Source organism: Bos javanicus, chromosome 19, assembly GCF_032452875.1.
Source record: "Bos javanicus breed banteng chromosome 19, ARS-OSU_banteng_1.0, whole genome shotgun sequence".
Classification (NCBI taxonomy): domain Eukaryota; kingdom Metazoa; phylum Chordata; class Mammalia; order Artiodactyla; family Bovidae; genus Bos; species Bos javanicus.
In genome coordinates this window covers 7276220-7296936 of record NC_083886.1, presented here as the reverse complement: position 1 = coordinate 7296936, position 20717 = coordinate 7276220, and the positions used below count along the sequence as shown (strand labels likewise).

General features: G+C 42.3%; 1 protein-coding gene across 1 annotated transcript; it reads left to right on the top strand.

Annotated features, from left to right (window-relative positions):
* The first annotated feature begins 474 nt into the window (after positions 1-474).
* Positions 475-3265, top strand: TMEM100 (transmembrane protein 100). Its single transcript, XM_061390019.1, has 2 exons — positions 475-566; positions 2071-3265. The coding sequence occupies exon 2, from the start codon at positions 2118-2120 to the stop codon at positions 2520-2522; it is 405 nt and encodes a 134-aa protein (XP_061246003.1). The 5' UTR covers positions 475-566; positions 2071-2117; the 3' UTR covers positions 2523-3265.
* Positions 3266-20717: the final 17452 nt, after the last annotated feature.

Genomic DNA, 20717 nt, shown 5'->3' with positions numbered 1-20717 from the left:
CTCAGCTGGGTCTGCAACGCTGACTCGGGGATTTTCTTGTGAAAATGCTTGCTGGGCGGGGGAAGATTTGGAGTCTGGCTGGGGAAAAAATGAGTAATGCAAAGCAGTGCGCTCAGTAAAGGCTGCAAGAGAAATAAAAGTAAAAGCTGCCTCCTGTGTCTCTGGGGACTCTAAAATGATTCTGACTTATCATGTCACTGAGCAGAGCTGGGGGAAGCCAAAACTCAGAATCTGCTGGCAAGGAAAAGAAAGAAGAAAAAAAAAAAAAAAAATGGCAGGGAGGAGCAAACCGGCGGGGGAGGAAATAAAAAGAGAGAGGGAAAGACAAGCGTCATTTAGGAAGGGGTAGAGTGAGAGAAAGAGCTCAGGATCTAAAACCCACAGCATTTTATATCTTTTCTCCTTCCCAGAGATCCCTGTCCCGTCACTTTCCTGACAGAGGTGCTGTGACAGGCTGCCTTCTCAGAAGTCCAAGAAGAAGCTCAGACTGCTGTTCCTTCACTCTCAGGTCCAGGGGTCTCGCTGGTAATGGATTGCTTCTCTCTGAGGTACATGTAAGTATAAACCTTTGGGGGACACAGCCTCATTTTTAAGTTAGCTGAAGTTTCAGCTTTGGGTTGAAGTTTTTTTTTTTTTTTCCTTTCAGACAGAATCTCAAATATGCTTTTATTGATCTAGCCAGTCATTAAGGTATCTTGAATAGCAGTGATTAATTTTGGTGACTGAAAGTCTCATGCAAATAGACAGCTCTAACTTTTAGCTCATTGGATAAGGAGTGATATTTTGACCTCCCAGGGCAAGGAAGAACCCGTGAAGTCTGACTTTGGGGTTGAATTAGTTTTCAGTGAGTATTTAATAGGATCAAAGTTGTCATCTCACTGAAATCATCTCCGCTATCTTCCTTTAAATGCTTTCATTTAAAGCATAACTGTAACTGTTCAACACTTTAGCTGCTAGATCACTTCTCAAGGGTGAAAGAGAATGACTTGCCATGCCTAAACAAGACAGGAGTGTCCACTGTTTTCTCAGCGATGGCATTTCACCTTGAGATTTTTGATGGAGAGTTTCAGATTTCCTTCTGAAATGTTCAGGTTCAAAATATTTACAAAGATGAATCGCATGACATTTTCGTACACTGGAGCATGGGGTAAAAGTGAGCTTGTAAATCTTTATTGAAAATCTAGTATGCTCATTCTTTTAAAACAAGTAGTACATATAATGTCAAAATTCCTTGTTGAATTTAATGGAAAATTTGTAAATTAACTGCTAATTACTCTCATAGTTGGCCTCTTCTTTAACATAAAAAAGCACAAAATTATATCCAACAAAATTGTTGAATTGCTTTTCTTATTTTTCTCTTTTCAAATGCATCAAAGGATATTGCCACATTTTAGATCACAAATCCTAGCATTATTATCACTGAATTTTTGCCACACTGCACTCCCACCATGGACCCAGGATGCCTGCTTCATTGCATTTAATAGTTACAACAATGAAGACTTGTTGACCGTCAGTTGATGTAGAAAAATCTCACTTAAATGCTGGCTGCTGGTCTTGACATTACTTTGGTGCACAGTGAATGGGCCATAGTTTGGAAAGAATGCATGTTATGCCCGGAAATACTGGCAGCGTCTAGGTTGCTGTGAGTGTGGAATGGACTGTGCGAAATGTTGTTTATAACACGCTCTCCTTTTGAATGAGGGTGTTTGGGGATTAAGATTAAGGATTCTCTGTGTTTAGAGGAAAGAAAGCAATAGACAAAGGAGAAAAGCTTGTAAAACATTTGTAGGCTGCCAGAGAGTATTAAGCACTGTAAAGTGCTTCCTGCTTATATACCTTCCCTTTCTTTATGGTTCTCTGCTTTATCTTGCTTTCTGCCCAATGCAAAGAGAATGCAAAAGTTGGGGAAAAAATACATTAAAGTTGATTTTCACAGGCATCCATGTATCCTAGAAAAGAAAAGAACATAGTGGTGTTTCCCCAGGTCTTTGCTGCTACTTGTGGGGCTCACTCTAACGCATTCAGCTGACATCTCCTGTCTTCACAGTTTTTGCCCACAGTTTTTGAGACCACCCAGATCTAGTCTGTGAACTCAGCTAGGAGACACCACTGTAACAATGACAGACGAGCCCATAAAGGAGATCCTGGGAACCCCAAAGTCTCCCAAGCCGGTGGCGATGGAAAAGAATGCCAATGGCGAAGTGGTGGTTACCTTGGTGCCCCTGGTCAGTGAGATTCAGCTGGCGGCCGCCACCGGGGGCGCTGAGCTCTCCTGCTACCGCTGCGTCATCCCCTTCGCTGTGGTGGTCCTCATCACCGGGACCGTGGTCACTGCCGTGGCGTACAGCTTCAACTCCCATGGCTCCATCATCTCCATCTTGGGCCTGGTCCTTCTGTCCCTGGGACTTTTTCTGTTAGCGTCCAGCGCTCTGTGCTGGAAGGTGAGGCAGAGGAGCAAGAAAGCCAAGAGGCGGGAGAGCCAGACAACTCTGGTGGTGAATCAGAGAGGCTGGTTTGCTTAGGGCCGAATGAGACCAGTTGGGATGCGTGACTTGAAGGACCTGCTGTCTCTTCATCAGCCAGGGCACCCAGGACGGCTGTGGGGAGCACGCACTCGGCGCGGACCAGACGCACGGGTCGGCCTGACGGCGGAAGGTGCGCGGGGCTCTCGTCTGTGAGCAATGACTGCTTTCTTCTTCAACGACAAACTTAACTCCAAGGGCTATTCTAAGACTGAAAACCCTCTGTATTAAATATTTTAGGAGTCATGAGAGGTTCGTGGCATTAGACATTTTGTTGGAAAGTAGGCCAGAAAAGATGAGTTCTGGCACACCAGTGACCTGCCTCCAAAGGAGATAACCCACACTATTAGGATGTTATATCCCAAGAATGTTCTGCTGAGAGTCTGATCTGCTTTGGACTTTGCATTCACCCGTGAAATTCTATGATATTTCTTTTTCCCGAAAAGTTGATTCTCTGGCATCTGTTTATTTTTCATGTTCAGTAAAGCATCACTGGTGGTACTTTTCTTGAGGAATAAACTAATATTTTTTTTATGTTTTAACATTGGACAGTTCTTACATGATTGTAATGATGTGTCAGATCATTAAAAAAGGTAAAATGTGTAGCTACTAGATCATATGGGGGGATAAATTAATATTAAAATAATCCTAAACAGCACTTTTGATGATTTTTATATTTCACGTAAAAATTTAAGTTTCATGTACAGTTCATTCAAAATAATAAATACTCATTGCTGCTGAAACTTCTTACTTCTTTGACGATGCCAGGTCCCAGCTGCAGCATGCGGGGATCTTTGACTTTGATTGCCACATACGGGTTCTTTTTAGTTGCAGCAATTAGGATCTAGTTCCCCGACCAGGGATCGAACCCAGGCCCCCTGCATTGGGATCTTGGAGTCCTAGCCACAGGACCACCAGGGAAGTCCCTACTAAAACTTCTCAAATGCTTACTTCTATTGTAGTTATGTTACTGCGGTTACAAATTGCCCTTCTTCCCTTGCGTCGGCAACATCTCAATTGTATTCCTCTCAAATGTTGCTTCTTCCTAATTTAACTCAAAGATTTCTATTTTTGTCACACCATTTTTTATAACTTTTGAAAATATTAAGAATTATGTCCTTTTAAAAGATTTCTATGTCATTACAATTAGGAAATCAAAGCCAGAGGTCAAAAATTGTATAATATGTTGTTAAATATGTATTACATGTGTATTAGTTGCTCAGTTGTGTTTGATTCTTTGCGACCCCATGGACTGTAGCTCACCAGGCTCCTCTGTGCATGAAATTCTCCAGACAAGAACACTGGAGTGGGTAGCCATTCCCTTCTCCAGGGGATCTTCTTGACCCAGGGATCCAATCCAGGTCTCCTGCCCTGCATACAGCTTCTTTACCATCTGAGTCACCAGGGAGTCCTACGTATTTATTGAATCTGTGGTTAAGTATTTGTGTACCATATTTTTGAGCACCAGCTATATGCCAGGCATTGTGTAGCTTCTCGGACTGCTCAGCTGAGTTAGTTATAATGCAACATAAACAGGGTTACTGCTTGAATTCTGTGGATAATGAACAGCTAGGACTCTACACCATAACTCTAGCCAGAAATATGCCTGGTTCGTGTCATTTAAACTACGTTAAACTAGAGTGGAAAGATAGACACAAAGCCTTTCCTAAACCTTGGAAAAACAAAGGAAGCCTAGCATAGCACTTTTGATGGAAAGCGTCCTATCAAGGACTTTAATTAAATATTTGAGCCCTCTGGCCCTGAGTGCGCACTAGAGCTCAGATGGTTGTGTTAAGGGGCGACACCTGGATGGCCTAGTTTCTCCTGGCTTTGAAGGTCACGTGGCAGAAGTTTGGAGTTCAGTACAGTAGAGTATATTACAATTATCTTAAACACAGGCAGGTCCCCCCTCCTCTGGACCAAATGAACGTATATGGCATTGTGTTTATGACAGTGGAAGGAATATTGTGTTTTGATGTGCTTCTGTTTTTTGGCCTGAAGATATCCCAAAAAATCCCCTCTGCTCGATGAAGAAATTTCTCAGGCCAGTGTTCAAGGTTCTGCTGTGTCTGATCCAAACAGATGTATCCAGCTTTCACCCTCAACCTGAAAACTCATATGAGGTAGCCAGACCACCCGACTCCCTGTCCTTGAATCAGGCTTCAAGTTTCCTGCCTCCATGTACGTTCAAACTTCTGTTTTCCCTCCTGCATAATGCCATCCTTTCCCTCTCCAACTCAAACATACCCAAACTCTGATTCTCATTAGAGCCCCAACTTAAGTGCAGCCTCTTCCTGCTGCTGCTGCTGCTGCTGCTGCTAAGTCACTTCAGTAGTGTCCAACTCTGTGTGACCCCATAGAAGGCAGCCCACCAGGCTCCTCCATCCTTGGGATTCTCCAGGCAAGAACACTGGAGTGGGGTGCCATTGCCCTTTCTGGCAGCCTCTTCCTAGAGGTTCCCATTTATCTGAAAGGAATTGCTTCTTCAAGAGTCTCTACCTATACAGTCTCTGATGGCAACTTTCATTTTCTACCACAATAATGCCATAAATGTAGGATCCTCTTCCAAAACTTCTTAGAAGTACATAATGTGTCATATGTGTTTAAACTCCCTGTGTGATGCCTAATAAAATGTCCTTCCCACATTAGATACTCAACAGCAAGTGTTTGCTAAACAAACTAAAGAATAAAAATCAGAGAGCGTTGAGCAGTTTATCCAGAATTAGAGTTCATTTGTTTTCATCTCTTAAAAGTAAATTCTTTAGTTCTCGCCTCTCCCAGAATAAGTCATCCTCCTTACCCTGCCCTACTGGATGCGCCTGGTCCAGGTGAGTATTTACTACCTTTGTGCTTCTCCAGCTACACCTGACCTTCCAAATGCTTAAAAAGTAAGCTTGTGAATTATTTCAGGCCACCAGGGGGCCTCATGCTGCTACCCGAGAGTTCCCAAAGAAACCCCATGGAATGACTTAAATTGTAAAGACTGAAATAGGATCATACTGGAAATAGTGATCTCTCTCCTAGATGTGAGACGTTGGAGAAGATTCTCCCCTGAACCCACCCCTGCCTTCCTCCCCAAGTCACTTTGCAATGGCTAATTCTGGGTTCTTCTAGTAAGTACAGGAAGGTCTTGCCCTGTTGAGGGAGGCTCCAGTCACATTTAAAAGGTCTACACACTTGCAAGACTGTAAGGCACAGCCAAGTCCTGTGTACTGTGGCTCCCAACTCCCGTGAGGAGGATAAACCCAGACTTGAATCATGGTATCACAAGTATCTCATAACGTATGTCTGTAATGGCGAAGGTTTGTCTTTACAAATGGTTTGATTATCTAGTGATAAGCACATGTTAAATGCATGCATAAGCATGATGCAGGCATATATGTATTGAAGAGATAAACTGGCCCCACCCTGGAGCATCAGAAACCAACTGTATCACCTAGCAAAACATTTCCTAGACTTCACACATACCAGAATGCACAGGAACAACCTTTAACCCCATTGTGGGCAGCAAGTCTCTGCCCAGATGAGAACCACAGCCACCAGAGAAACTCTGCTTGCCCCACCTCAATATCTTAACTGATTTAGGGAATCTCGCCTAAAGATGGCAAGGTCAGGAGGGTCATACAGGTGGCTAGGGCCACATAAGCCCGGGAGAGCCAGATCACAAGTTCTCAGACCTACCTCTCTGTTCCACCACCACCCTAAGAGACAGACAGACACACAGGCAGAGATAGAGACCAGGGTTTGCCCTGTATTATGGTTCTGAACTTGGAAGTTCTGGTTATGAATCCCAGCTCTCCTGTAAAACTAGTTTGATCTTGAGAGGTTAAGCCTTATCTTTAAAATAAGGTCAATTTTAAAGAAATGATTTAAGTTTTGTCAACTATAATGTACTACCCTCTTGAAATAAATTGTTATTTATCTCTCTAATGTTAACCTCAGCTTCTTTCTCTATTTATTGCCTCAACATGCCATCAAGAATCAAGTAAACCCCTGTTTTGGTTAAATGACATTAATGAGTCACTTTAACCTTGACATTATCCACAAAAGCTTTCTACAACCAAAATAATCTGGGGAAAACCCCTGTTCCAAAGGGAAAACCCCTTTCCAGGACAGAAATATAAAGAAAAGAAAAAAAAGTAAATTCCTTGTTCCTGATCTTTGGGCCTCAAGGGCATTAAAGTGACTTAAGGCTCATGTAAGGAATTTTCAAAGGTACTTTGTTTGAGCTTGACTTTCACATTACTCTTTGACACCGTATGTGATGGGCCTCAACTCTACCTGACATTACTCAGTATTCTCTGTCACACTTTGAGGCTAGAAGTGCACGTCCACCCTGCTCTCAGATAAGCAAACTACACTTCCCAGAGGGTAAGTAGCTTATCCAAGTTTTCCTGGCTGGTGGGCTTTGAGTCAGACCAATTTTCTGACCAGAGATTATAATTACCCCAGGTTTATACTTAGCTGTGGCTGATACCATTTTCAGAATGATAGGAAAAGGAGACCAAAAAGGTGTTCTAACACCTATTTTCAGAAAACTTTAAAGGATAATATGCATAGAGAAAAGTAAAATTTCACACACACCGACACACACACATACAGAACCTGTAGAGTCGGATGAATAAACTGAATACTGCAGGTCTCTCAAAACTCCCCTTGAGCCCATCCTGTCATTATCTCTCCAGGAGGAACCATCATCCTCGCCTCTGACACATGAGTAGCTTTGCCTAATCTTTCAGTTCAGTTCAGTTCAGTCGCTCAGTCGTGTCCAACTCTTTGCGACCCCATGAATCGCAGCACGCCAGGCCTCCCTGTCCATCACCAACTCCCGGAGTTCACTCAGACTCACATCCATCGAGTCGGTGATGCCATCCAGCCATCTCGTCCTCTGTCATCCCCTCCTCCTCCTGCCCCCAATCCCTCCCAGCATCAGAGTCTTTTCCAATGAGTCAACTCTTCGCATGAGGTGCCCAAAGTACTGGAGTTTCAGCTTTAGCATCATTCCTTCCAAAGAACACCCAGGGCTGATCTCCTCTAGAATGGATTGGTTGGATCTCCTTGCAGTCCAAGGGACTCTCAAGAGTCTTCTCCAACACCACAGTTCAAAAGCATCAATTCTTCGGCGCTCAGCTTTCTTCACAGTCCAACTCTCACATCCATACATTACATAAGTGGAAACATAGGATGTATTCCCTGTGCCTGGCTTCCTCAGTGAAATATTATGTTTGTGAAGTACATCCACACTGCTGTGTGTCATCACAAAGAGCTTGGTCTCATCGCTGTGTAGTATTCATCGTATGAATACACCATCTTTTATCCTTTCTACTGTGAAAGGCATTCAGATAGTTTCTAGTTTCATACATATTACCACGTGAGAAATAGCCAGTGTATCGATGTATGATGCAGGGAACACAAAGCCAGCACTCTAGATGACCTAGAGGGGCGGGGTGGGAGGGAAGAGGAAGGGGAACTCAAGAGGGAGGGGACCTTGTTTGCCTGATGCTGCTTCTTGCTACTGTATGGCAAAAGCCATCACAGCATTGTGAAATAGTTATCCTCAGGTATACCTGTGGCAGATTCATTTCGATGTTGGGCAAAACTAATACAATATTGTAAAGTTTAAAAATAAAATTAAATTAAAAAAATAATAATAATAAAAGAAAATAGATAGTCGCTGTGATAGCCAGGCTCCTGAGCGGCCTACCTCCTGTATTCACACGTCTCCTGCATTGTCTCAGGATCCGTGTAACCAACAGAACGTGGCAGAAGTGATGGTGTGTCACGTCCAAGATAACCATTTTGGAAGATGCGGAGGCTTCACCTTGGTGCCTCTCTTTCCCTCCCTTCTTTGGGGAAAGCCATCTGCCACGTTGGGAGGACACTCAGGTCACCATGGAGAGGCTGCGCGGGGAGACACTGAAGCCTCTGGCCAGCGGCTGGACAGGAGCTCTGAGACCTGCCAGCCACTACTCAAGTCACTGTGGAGGTGGATCTGTGGTCCCAGCTGACAGTCTGACCAAAACCTCCCGAGAGACCCTCAGCCAGGGTTGCCTTATGTGATTATATGACTTGATTGGTCCTCAGCCCTCTTGTCACAGGAAAACAAAACAAAAGAAAGATGAATTTCACTTATTGCAAGAAGGAAATTGTACTGACAAACGCCATGGACCCCAGGCACTGCACACACTGTGCCTAATGGGTGAATTGACCCTTCATCCAGCTCAGTCATTTGCAGATTTCCGAGCCACAGAAACTGTGAGATAATAAATGTTTGTTGTTACAAGTTGCTAAGTTTTAGAGTAATTTGTTATTCAAGAAGAGATAACTAACATTGTGCTCTTGTGAAATTTCTTCTACATGATTTTTTGCTTACGTACATACACAGCTCCTAGGGTGAGAAATACCAGCAGTGGGATCCCTGAATTAAATAAAGGATAGGTTGTGTTTAGCTCTAACTGCCACTTTTCTAAAATGTCTGCATCAATTTATCCTCCTACCAGCACTATAAGAGTTCTGGAAGCTTTACATCTCCATCAATATTTTTACACTTTCATCTTTTCCATTTTAGTCGTTCCAATGGGTATAACATTTGCTTTTCAGTATATATTTTAGAAAGGGAATGCTCCCAAGAACTTGGGCTGTGATAAGGCAGAGCAGGTTAGAAATGGGAGAAGAAATTAGAGTGTAAACATAAAACTTAGATCTGGGCTTTGAAAAAGCAAAGCAGCAAGAGACAAATTCTCAGGGAAGTGCTCTGAGACCAGGAAAGCAGACTGGAGACTGGAGTTTAACTCACAGTATGAACAACAGTATTTACTGGGCACTCAGTATACTCTAAGCATTACTCTCTGAGCTTTGTTTGAATGCAGGCTCTCACCTGATCTTCACAACAACCCAATGAAGTAGGTATTATTATTACCTGTATTTTACAGATGTGGAAACTGGGGCACAAATTAAGCCAAGTAATTGAGATCATTCAGTAGTAGAGTAGGATCTACTACTTAACTGCAATGCCCGGACACCCAGGTACACAGTAAATTTTCAATACCTGATTCTTGAATAAAGTCCCAGCAGAAGCTTAGCCACAAAGGATCAAGAGTCCAAGCTAACACTGAGGACCAGCTCAATAGTTTGGACAAGCCAGGACTGAAAATGCAGATGACCTCTGAACCATCTGCCGCCAGAACTTGGGGCTGTCTGCCACATCTCCCACCACCAAAGCTGGTACTCTGATCCCTGGCCTCCTTGAGTTTCCTGCATGGAAAACTCAAAACTCTGAATATCAGCCAGCCTCTGCCTGAAACTGGGGGACAGGGTATGACGGAGTTCATAGCCGGAAAAGATAACACACTGTAGGGGGGACTGAAGATGAAGGCGATGACTTGATGAGATCGAGACTGGAAGAACAGTTAGCTAGGTTTGGGGAGTAAGAGGGGGAACCGGGGTACTTCTAGAGGGAACCTTGGAATTGCAAGGTGGATTCTTCACCACTAGACCACCAGGGAAGACCCCTGCTTTTACCTATCTTAAAATTAAGTTTAAAGCATGGTTGATGTATGATTGAGTGAGTTTTTAAGACACTGAAAAGTACAGAAACTCTGAGAAAGTCAGTTTAAATGGGATGTTGGTAGAAAAACAGCAGTTTACCTTAGAAGTGAAATTGCAAACACTAAGAGAAAATGAGTTGACACAAGAATTTGTGTTAGGTCCTATCTGACAGGAACCCACACCCTCCAAATCCATATACATATTAATTTTTTGCTCTTTCAATCAGAGATTCCTTATGTTCAGTATGGTGGTGGTGGTGGTTTAGTCACTAAGTCATGATGACTCTTGGGACACCATGGACTTTAATCTGCCAGGCTCCTCTGTCCATGGGATTTCCTAGGCAAGAATACTGGAGTGGCTTGCCATTTCCTTCTCTAAGGGATCTTCCCAGCCCAGGGATCAAACCTATGTCTCCTTCACTGCAGGTGGTCTCCTGCAACTCAGGCAGATTCTTTACTGCTGAGCCATCAGGGAAGCCCCTATGTTCAGTATATCCTTATCCAAATGCATATATCTCAGAAAAACCTGAACACTATCATGCTATCTGATTAGAGGGCCAGTTAGCCTTTACATGGCACTTGGAAGTAGACATAGCATTTTCACCTGCCTTGCCTTTCTAACTCCTTTCCATAAGTTCAATGAAATATTATTCTTATTTTCAGATGACGAAATGGGGGCTTGGAGAGGTTAAACAGCTTGCTTGTGACCCAACAGGTTAGAGATAAGACTCACACCCAGATGCAGGTCTTTGCCTTTCCATTCCATTTTGCCCCTGGGCTTTGGAGGCTCCTATAGGATGCCCACCCTTGGTTGGAGGTCTGTGTCACTGGTTGGCTGTTAAGGATGCTTCTAAAAAGCCTTATTTTTAAAAATGAATTGTTATAGGAGTATAGTTGCTTTACAATGTTGTGTTAGTTTCTACTGTGCAGCAAAATGAATCAACTACAGAAAAAACAGTGTTAGTCACTCAGTAATGTCCAACTCTTTGCGACTCCCTGGACTGTAGCCTACCAGACTCCTCTGTCCATGGAATTCTCCAGGCAAGAATACTGGAGTGGGTAGCCGTTCCCTTCTTCAGGGGATCTTCTTGACCCAGGGAGGGAACCTGAGTCTCTTACATTGCAGGCAGATTTGTCACTGAGTCACCAGGAAAGCCCCACTTAAACATATATCCCCTCTTTTTTAGGAATTCCATCCCACTGAGGTCACCACAGAGCGCTGAGTAGGGTCTCATTAGTTATCTGTCTTATACAGTGTATCGATAGTGTATGTATTATATATGTCAGTCCCAATCTTGCAGTTCATCCCACACCTCCTTCTCCTCTTAGTGGCCATACGTTTGCTCTCTCTGTCTCTATGACTGTTTTGCAAATAAGATTATCTATATCCGCTATGCTTTATTGTCTTTTCTGGCTGGACACAGACATTTTTAAAAAGTTAAGATGGTGAATTGAGATTTGCATCAACATCTAAAATAAGTACAGTTTAAAGTCATATAAAAATGACATTATTACACACACACAGATTTCACTAATCAGATCTTATTGCTGTTGAGGATTTTGTTTCTAAATAATGGAAGCTTATGTCTCAACCAGGAGATCATTTTGATCAGTGCTTCCCAAATGGCTCTCCAAACACTGACTGCATCAGACCCACCTGGCAGCTCTACAGAGACCAGGATTCACAAGTGCTGACTCCAGAGATTCTGGTTCAGTAGATTCAAAGTGGGCCCTAGAATCGGTCCTTAAAAACAAACTGTTCCCAGGGAATGTAAATTAACAACCACAAAATGATACTATTTTATTTTCCAATAGATTTATAATGAAGTAGAGGATTTATAAATACAAGAATTGGTAAGGGTTAAGAATCAGGTAATACAGCCATATTTTATTAAAACTTAAATGTGTATGCTCTGTATCCTACTTCTGGAAATGCATGATAGTTAGAGATATAATAGAACTCATATTGAGGTTCTATTATATTTCTGACTTGCCAGAATGTAAACACATACACCAAAACAATTTTAAATGAAATATGGTATGTCTATATTATATATAAAAGTGAAAGTGTTAGTCACTCAGTCATGTCCAACTCTTTGTGACCCCATGGACTGTAGCCTGCCAGGCTCCTCTGTCCATGGAATTCTCCAGGCAGGAGTACTGGACTCAGTAAACCATTCCTTTCTTCAGGGGATCCTCTTGACCCAGGGATCAAACTCTGTAGCTAATAAAATGAATAAGGCAGATTGCTAGGTACGCATATTAATTTAGAAGGATCTCTACAATATACTATGTGAAAAAGCTTTCAGCTAATATTTATCATCCAATACCATTCTTATGGGCTTCCCTGGTGGCTCAGACAGTAAAGAATCTGCTTGCAAAGCAGGAGACCCAGGTTCAATCCCTGGGTCAGGAAGATCCCCTGGAGATGGGAATGGCTACCCACTCCAGTGTTCCTGCCTGGAGAATTCCATGGACAGAGGAGCCTGGCGGGCTACAGTCCATGGGGTTGCAAAGAGTCAGACATGACTGAGTGACTAACACTTTCACTTTTCACCATTCTTATAAAATACACTGTAAGTATAAATGAGTTCATTTAAGCAAAGAAAAATTATAGAATGTCATTAAGTGCATGTATACCACTGGGGTATTATTTTATTTTTATTTATTTTTATTTTTTTATTTTATTTTTTAACTTTAAGACAAGTTTTTCTTTAGAATCCTCTATGTTGTTTGAATTATTATAATGAGCAATCATTAGAATAAAGAATGAGGAGGGAGATACGGTTTTACTTGGAGAAACACAACAAACATTTTACAAATAAAGCACTTATAAATGAGTCTGGTATGTGACAATGCTAGGGAATTATTGAGTCATGCCAGCATGCCAGCTCCCTTCTAGGATAAAGTTCCTCTCTGTTTATTCATTCACTCATTTGCCCAGTATTTACTGAGCACTCATATTGAGGTACTGAAAATGTAAGCAGTGAAAAGAAATGTTTTGTGGTTCAATTAAGTCTGGTTCAGGTATTCAGGCATAATTCTACAAAAAGAGTAAAAGCATATAGGGTCAACTTCCCAGTCTGTGTTTAACCTCATACATTTGGATTCCAGTACCAAAGGAAATGATTCCAGTATCAGTAGAAAGGGAACGCAATGTCTATAGTAATTTGGAATGCATACCTGTAAGAATCTTGAGTGTAAAATTAATGGGAGTTCAAGACAGTCTATTGATTTCCTCTTCCTTTCTAAGTTAATAACATGTTTATAGGCCATAGCCTTATTTGTGTTTTGGTCTCAATGCATTCTTTGTGGTGCTATGTTGATAAATTAAGGAATCTTTAATGATTCAGAATATTCACTCAGGAGGCAACCATATCCTAAAAATACTCGTTGCCTAGGAACCCTGAATAGTAATAGAGAGAAACTAGGCAGGGACATTGAGAAAGTCCTTTGTGCTATTTTAACAAGGACCATCCAGCCTTGAGTCACAGTGGCTCTGACACTCAGAGCTCATTGGGAACTTTAGGACACATCCAAAAAAAATAGAATTACACTTTTGCTCCATCTCAGCCTCCTATTGAGAAAAGAAAATACAGATGATTTTCCATTTCAAGTTCAAATACAGAATGGACTTGAACTTGCTTGACTGGGCTATGTCTTGCTTGACTGGGCTAGTTAATGAGAGTTCAGAGACTGGCAGCCTGCCAGACATAAATCAGTCATGATCACATTGTCCTATGAACCCAGAAAAAGAAATAGAAAAGAAGGAAGGGATAGAGCCAGAAAAGTTGTAGGTTTGGGTAAAGTGTGACTGTGAACACTTGTATTTTGAGTGTCCGGCACACACTGCTTTCCTATAGAGAGTGGCTAGTCCAGAGCGAAAAGGGATATTTGGAGGCAAGATTTGTGTTGCTTCACTTCTCTGCAACTAGACTCTATAATAAAAGTGCTTGCCTCAGAGCACATTTTAGCACTCTCACAGTTCTAACTTAATCATGGCAGGAAGCTCTCCTGCTACTGGGAGAGCAAGTTGCGTCACTAGGAACATCTGACTCCAGAATCCAGTGTCAATCATTTTGCCTAAGGTCATTAAAAAATACTAGGGTATCACCTTACAACATAAAGACTTTGCCCAAATGACAATTAAGGGGAAACACATAGCATGATAAATCATTGAACAGGTGGATTAAAGAAATGCCTCTCCTGTGCAAAATGAGATGTGTGACTGACAGTCATAAATCCAGCCTCTGGCCACGTTCCTACACAGCCCAGGGCTTCTAACCAGTCAGACTGCTCTATTTTTTCAGTTTGCCTTTCTTGGTGGTTCAAGGAGTCTCTGGCTTCACGGAATCAGACAAGCTGTAAAGAAAGGCAGCACCTCAGGAGAAGTTCCTGAGAGCAACTTTCAAAGAACGCCTGCCAGTGAGGGGTCTCAGGGCTTGCCCCCTGGGTGGGATAACATTTTGGATATGGTTTATGCAGAATGAGGTCTGCTGTGGATCAAATGGCAAGTCTGACTGCTTGGTGTGACTTCAGAGATGCCATTTGACTCGCTGGTGTAAAGTACAACCTGAACGTCACCTTTCATATAGGGTCTCATATTTGAGTTTTAAGCATATTTTCCTCCCAGACCAACAATAATTCTCGCAAAAGGGTACTCAGGCTGCTGATCTACCAAGTCATTCACAGCAGGGCAAACAGCTTTGCTTACGGATATCCTGGAAACATTCAACACCAGAAAGTTCCTGTATCCTCTACTTGGTAACCTCCCATCAGTAGATGCTTTTCCAATGGCAGGGAAAGAAGAGAGAGAGAGAAAGAAAGAATGAGAAAAGGAAAAAAGAACACGGTGACTTTTACAAAAGAGCCACCATCCTAGTTTCTAGTTGCAGCCCAGCGGCAGAATATGAAGTTCCCAGTAAAAATACAACACTCGGACTTGCAACTCCTGCTACCGTGACATGTTTTTAAATGGTTATGAAAGGAGTCTGGGAATTCAGACTGGCAAAGGCCAAGGTTCCCGGGCCACTTGGTGGATAGTATTTGAGATTCGCCAAGCAGAAAGACCCCTGTTTCCCCAGCTGTGTCGGGTAAAGAAGATGAGATCGGTTGGGACAATGAAAAACGCAGAGGTGCCAGATCTCCCACCTCCTAAAACAGAAAGGCTAACCATGCTAGAATTGTGCAGAGCAGAATGTGAAAACAAGAGATTCTTTTTAAAGAAACAAAATTGAGGGAAATTTCAAACATATACTAAAAAGAGAGAATGGTATGATGAACACCTAGGTACCCATCAGCCAACTTCAATAACTGCCAGCTCATGGCCATTTTGGTTCCTTCGTACCCTTCCCCCAATCCCCATTAAACACCAGATTATTTTGGAGTAAATCCCAGACAATATGCAATAGATGCTTTAGAAGGTAAACTCTTACACGGTTTATGACTTGATTAGTTAGTACAGGTAAATGCTGTAGAAGACCAATTAGGATAATTCATCTGGGATAGATATTCTAAGAAAAGTTCCCCTAAACTTTCATACTAGCTAAAATCTGGTTTCATACTAGTTTTATAAAACTTGTGTTAGTGGTTCTCTCTGATGGCAGGTGAACAGCAGAGCTGTTAGGAGGTGGAGGTTAGAAGAAATAAAGGTGGAGTGTAACTGAGAAGGGTGCTGACCCCAGGAAAGGGTGCAAAATGCAGCTTGAGATCACACGGGGCATAGAAGAACACATAGAGATCAGAGAGTCTCTGCCGGTTACTACATGGTCTGCTGCCAAAGCCGTTCTTTGATCTTCATCCTTCAGACCTTATTATTAATCTCCCCAGAGGGCTGCCCTTTCCCTCCTCACATACTCAATCCAATCCGGAATCACAAAAGGGCAAGGAAGGTTGAGGCTGAGCATCTGATCATGTCAACCCGCCTCTGCTGCTCTGTATCTCCACCTTTTAGCCCTTGCTACCTCATCTATGTAAAGCAGAGAAGTGGAAGCAAGACACTCAAGACTCAGCGGAAGTCCATGTGCAGTGTGTGTATATACAAATACAGATTTGGCAAAGACATACATTACAGATGCTGCTTAAGAAGGTTTTATAGTAATGGGATATAGATTAATCACAAGGTTAATCCTTTGCAGCATCTCACCTCTCCCTGCATTTAATTACATCTTGATTAATGAAAAGGGCTTTCCTAGTGATTCAGTCCAGAGAAGGCAATGGCACCCCACTCCAGTACTCTTGCCTGGAAAATCCCATGGACGGAGGAGCCTGGTAGGCTGCATTCCATGGGGTCGCAAAGAGTCGGACACGACTGCGAAACTTCACTCTCACTTTTCACTTTCATGCATTGGAGAAGGAAATGGCAACCCACTCCAGTGTTCTTGCCTGGAGAATCCCAGGGACGGGGGAGCCTGGTGGGCTGCCGTCTATGGGGTCACACAGAGTCAGACACGACTGAAATGACAGCAGTAGCAGCAGCAGTGATTCAGTCGGTAAAGAATCTCCCTGCAATGCAGGAGACCTGGGTTCAATCCCTGGGTGGGGAAGACTCCCTGGAGAAGGAAATGGCAATGCATGCCAGTATTCTTGCCTGGGAAATCCCATGGACAGAGGAGACTGGCAGACTACAGTCCAAGGAGTCACAAGAGTCAGATACAACTTAGTAACTAAACCACCACCACTTGATAAGTGAAAACTATATATATATATATATATATGTATATATATATATACACACATACACACACATATATGCATATATTTCTAAGTTACAGATATATAATTCAGTAATATATATATGTATATTCACAGTTGTATATATTCAATTCAATGGATTTTTAGAGGTTAAAGTGTTTGCCTGGGATGCGGGAGACTCGGGTTTGATCCCTGGGTCGGGAAGATCCCCTGGAGAAGGAAATGGCAACCCACTCCAATACTCTTGCCTGGAAAATCCCATGGAGGGAGGAGCCTGGTGGGCTACAGTCCATGGGGTTGCAAAGAGTCAGACACGACTGAGCGACTTCACTTTCACTTCACTTTTACTATAAAACAAACACTGTTGTAAATGCTGGGGAAAATAAAAAGCTGAATAATAAATGATTATTAGGCCCAAGGAGGTTGCATGTAACAGATTCTTAAGGTAAGTATCCATGTGGCCATAATGCCACATAAGAAAAATACAAGAAAAGGAAACAAGAGTGAGTGACAAAAAATGTTATCAGAAGATTATGAAGGTGCAAAAGAAGAAACTGTCGCTTGTGGATGGGAGTGGGGAGAGGAATGGTAAAAGGCACCTTGGAAGAAGTGCCATTGACATGGACCTTTAGGCTGGGGCAGGGACAGTTGGTGACACTGGAGTTGAGGAGAGGAAAGCATTTCAGGAGGAAAGAAAGGTGAAAGGAAAGGGAGATATATGAATATAAGTGGGATGTGTTCAGGGGACTGCACACACGCCACATTGGCAGGAGGAGAGCAGGATATAAAAGGCAGGTTGATTGCATCAAGGGAAGCAGCCGAGAACTTCAGAGGGAGTTAATGCACAGAACCTGAAGCAGGATTACCTGATCCTAGCTCTGACCCCGAGCTGAGTGATCTTGGATAAATCACTGAGACCTTGAAGTTCAACATCTTTGTCTGCGTAATCAGAGTATGAACAGTGCCCATCTCTCGCCATTGTTGTTTTGTTACCCTGTCCGTGGGGCACAATGAGGTTTCCTGGCTAATGTGGGAGGGGCAAGGCCACTGAACACACAGTTGTGCTGGGGAAGGGAGCAGGGTGTGGACGGCAGCCATAATCTACCACCCCTGACATGAGCTCATCCAGACAGGTCTGAAGCCTGGAACTACTCAAGAGGAGGGGATTCTTCTGGAAGCTTGCTTTTCCATTGCTGGCAGGACAACAGAGCTTTGCCTGAGTGGAAAGCACATTCACAATCCCAGGGAGTCTGAGCCAGCCGGAGGTTCAGCCTGCAGGTTCCAGGCTGGAGAGGGACCCACGTTCTGAAAGCTATGTCGGGGCCTTCCGCTTTTCAGTTAGTTTGCCTTATGACACAAGCAGCTCTGTCTTTAGGACCTGGAGTGTCTTTAGCTCTGCCCAGGACCTGGAGTGTTTTCCAGTTGAAAAAGTCTCAAATGTGGAAAGAAAAAGGGGGTGTGGGAGTGTGTGGGGATTGATGGGAGCTGACAGCACTGGGACGGATGGGTCAGCTCTCTGCTCCGTCCCCTTTCAGGGTTATGAGAGCCTTTCCTCCTGGAAGGGGTGGAGTGGGAGCCGATGCCAACTGAGTGGTCACAACTGGGTGTCTCTCCCTTCCTGGAAGGCCTGGCGACATCTCTCCTACCATTGTGATTAGGAAGAAAGCATTCACAAGGATGATTATCTAATCAGGGAATTAGCCTTAGTTCATGAGGAAAGCATGAGGAGATTCTTAAAAAATCTAATAGAAAAAAAGAGAAAAAGCCTGTATCAGGAAACAGCACCAGTAATCACACCCTGATTATTACACACAAACATTATTAAGATTTGGGGCAATTATTTGTAAACAATGATCCAATATAATTGGCAGGTATTTATCTTGAGCACCTACCCTACTGTACTTTAAGCTGCCTGTTTCTCCTATTTGATTCTTCCCTTCATGTCACTGTACTGATTTCTCTGTTATGGTTTAGGGGCCATCTGATTCCAAATTCCCTGTGGTGCTTGTTAAAAATTTAGACTTCTGAGTACCTCCGTAGATCTATGGCATCAGAATCTACAGGGAATGAAACCAAGGAATCTGAATGTAAAATATTTTTTTTAGGAAGCTTTCAAACATATTCAAAAGAAAAGAGAAAAATATAATGAAACACTGACCATGGATTTAGCACCAGCTTTAATTATTATCAACTCGTGGCCAATGCTATTTGATTAATATCCTCTCCCCAAATCATTTTGAATATTTCAAAGTAAGTTTCAGATAGCATATCATTTCATCTGAAAATATTTGTGTGTATCTCTAAATAATAAAGACTTTTAAAGACTAATTTAGAATTTTTTTTAATTTTTTAATTTAGAATTATTACAATTATTATCATTATTACAATTATTTCTTTAAAAATTAAGAATATTTTCTTTCTATCAAACATCTAGTCAGTATTCATATTTCCCATGTTGCCTCACAATTTTTTGAATCAAAACCTGAGTAACTTTCCTACATTTAAATTGGCTGATACATCACCTAGCTCTTTTTTCTTCCTCTATCACCCGTTTCCCTATCTGCTTCTTATTTGTTGAATAAATTGGGTTATTTGTCCTATAAAGTTTGCCAGAGTCTGTATTTTGTAGTTATATTATTGTGGTATAACTTAACCCCTATATTTTCTTTAATTTCTATAATAATGTTCTATAATAATTAGTTTTATAATTTATTATATACTTTACTTATAATTATATAACAATTAATAATAATGTCTTAACTATTACGGAAAGGTAAAGCCTTGATCAAATTCAAATGTGCTGCTTTTGTCGAGAATTCTTCCTTGGTGGTGTGAGGTATCAAATCCTTTCATACATGTCTGACTGTGTTTTCATTCTATTCATAGCTAGGACTCTGATTCTTTATTTCTAAAGCAATCCAAGTACATTTTACACACCTTAGAACTCAAGGATTTTGCTTAGTCCTTTTCCCATTCTGCTCGTGCAATTATCTTACAGAAAAGCAAATATACATTCACCCCCTAACAAACTTTCTAATAATAAATTGAGGCCAGCAAGACAACCTTTGGCATGTGAGAAGACAACATTAGTATTGTATTTATCATAACTTTAAAAAATTAATTATGAAATTCATATAATTAGTACTTCATACATGAATCCATCAATATACTAGATAAGATTAAAATTCAGTTCAGTTCAGTTCAGTTGCTCAGTCGTGTCTGACTCTTTACAACCCCATGAATTGCAGCACACCATTTAGGTGAACATATATTTGGGCAGAAGCTCAAACAAATGTGATGGAATGCATGATCAAGAAGGCTAAGACACTGTCGCCTGGAGGGTGGAGCCCACACGACTGAACTCACCAGACAGGCTCCATTCCTCCAGCTTGATTTCCCACCACTGTCCCTCCCTCACATGCTATGTCTCATAGACACATAGACACATTGGACTTCAGTCATTGTTCAATATTCCGTATTCTTTCTCACTCCATTGCCACTGTACATGCTGGCTCTGTGCCTGTACTGCCTTTTCTCCAGTTCAATTCCTGTCAATCCCTCTGCATTGAAGCTTAGCACAAGAACGTTCCCCTTCATGCCTCAGTGAACATACTACATATCTTCATTCTGGCTTTTATCTTTGGGAAATGTAATTGTTCCTTATATGTTTGCCTTTTACTAAGCATGGCATCAGCGTGAGCAGAGGGCCTGTGACTTTGGGCTCTGTATATTTTACCTCTGTGTATTCCTCTCTGCATTCCTAGCTCAGGATCTGGCTCATAGGGCACAGATGATCAAGAAAACAGCAGGGGAGAGAGTGGGTGGGATGAATTAAGAGAGAGCACTGACATCTATACACTAAAATAGATGGCAGGCGGGAAGTTGCTGGAGTTCAGCCCGCTGCTCTGTGATGACCTGGAGGGGTGGGTTGTGGTGGGGGTGGGAAGGAGGTTCA

Coding starts and splice junctions, on each gene's coding strand:
- TMEM100 (XM_061390019.1), top strand. CDS start 2,118: ATGACAGACGAGCCCATAAAGGAGATCCTGGGAACCCCAAAGTCTCCC.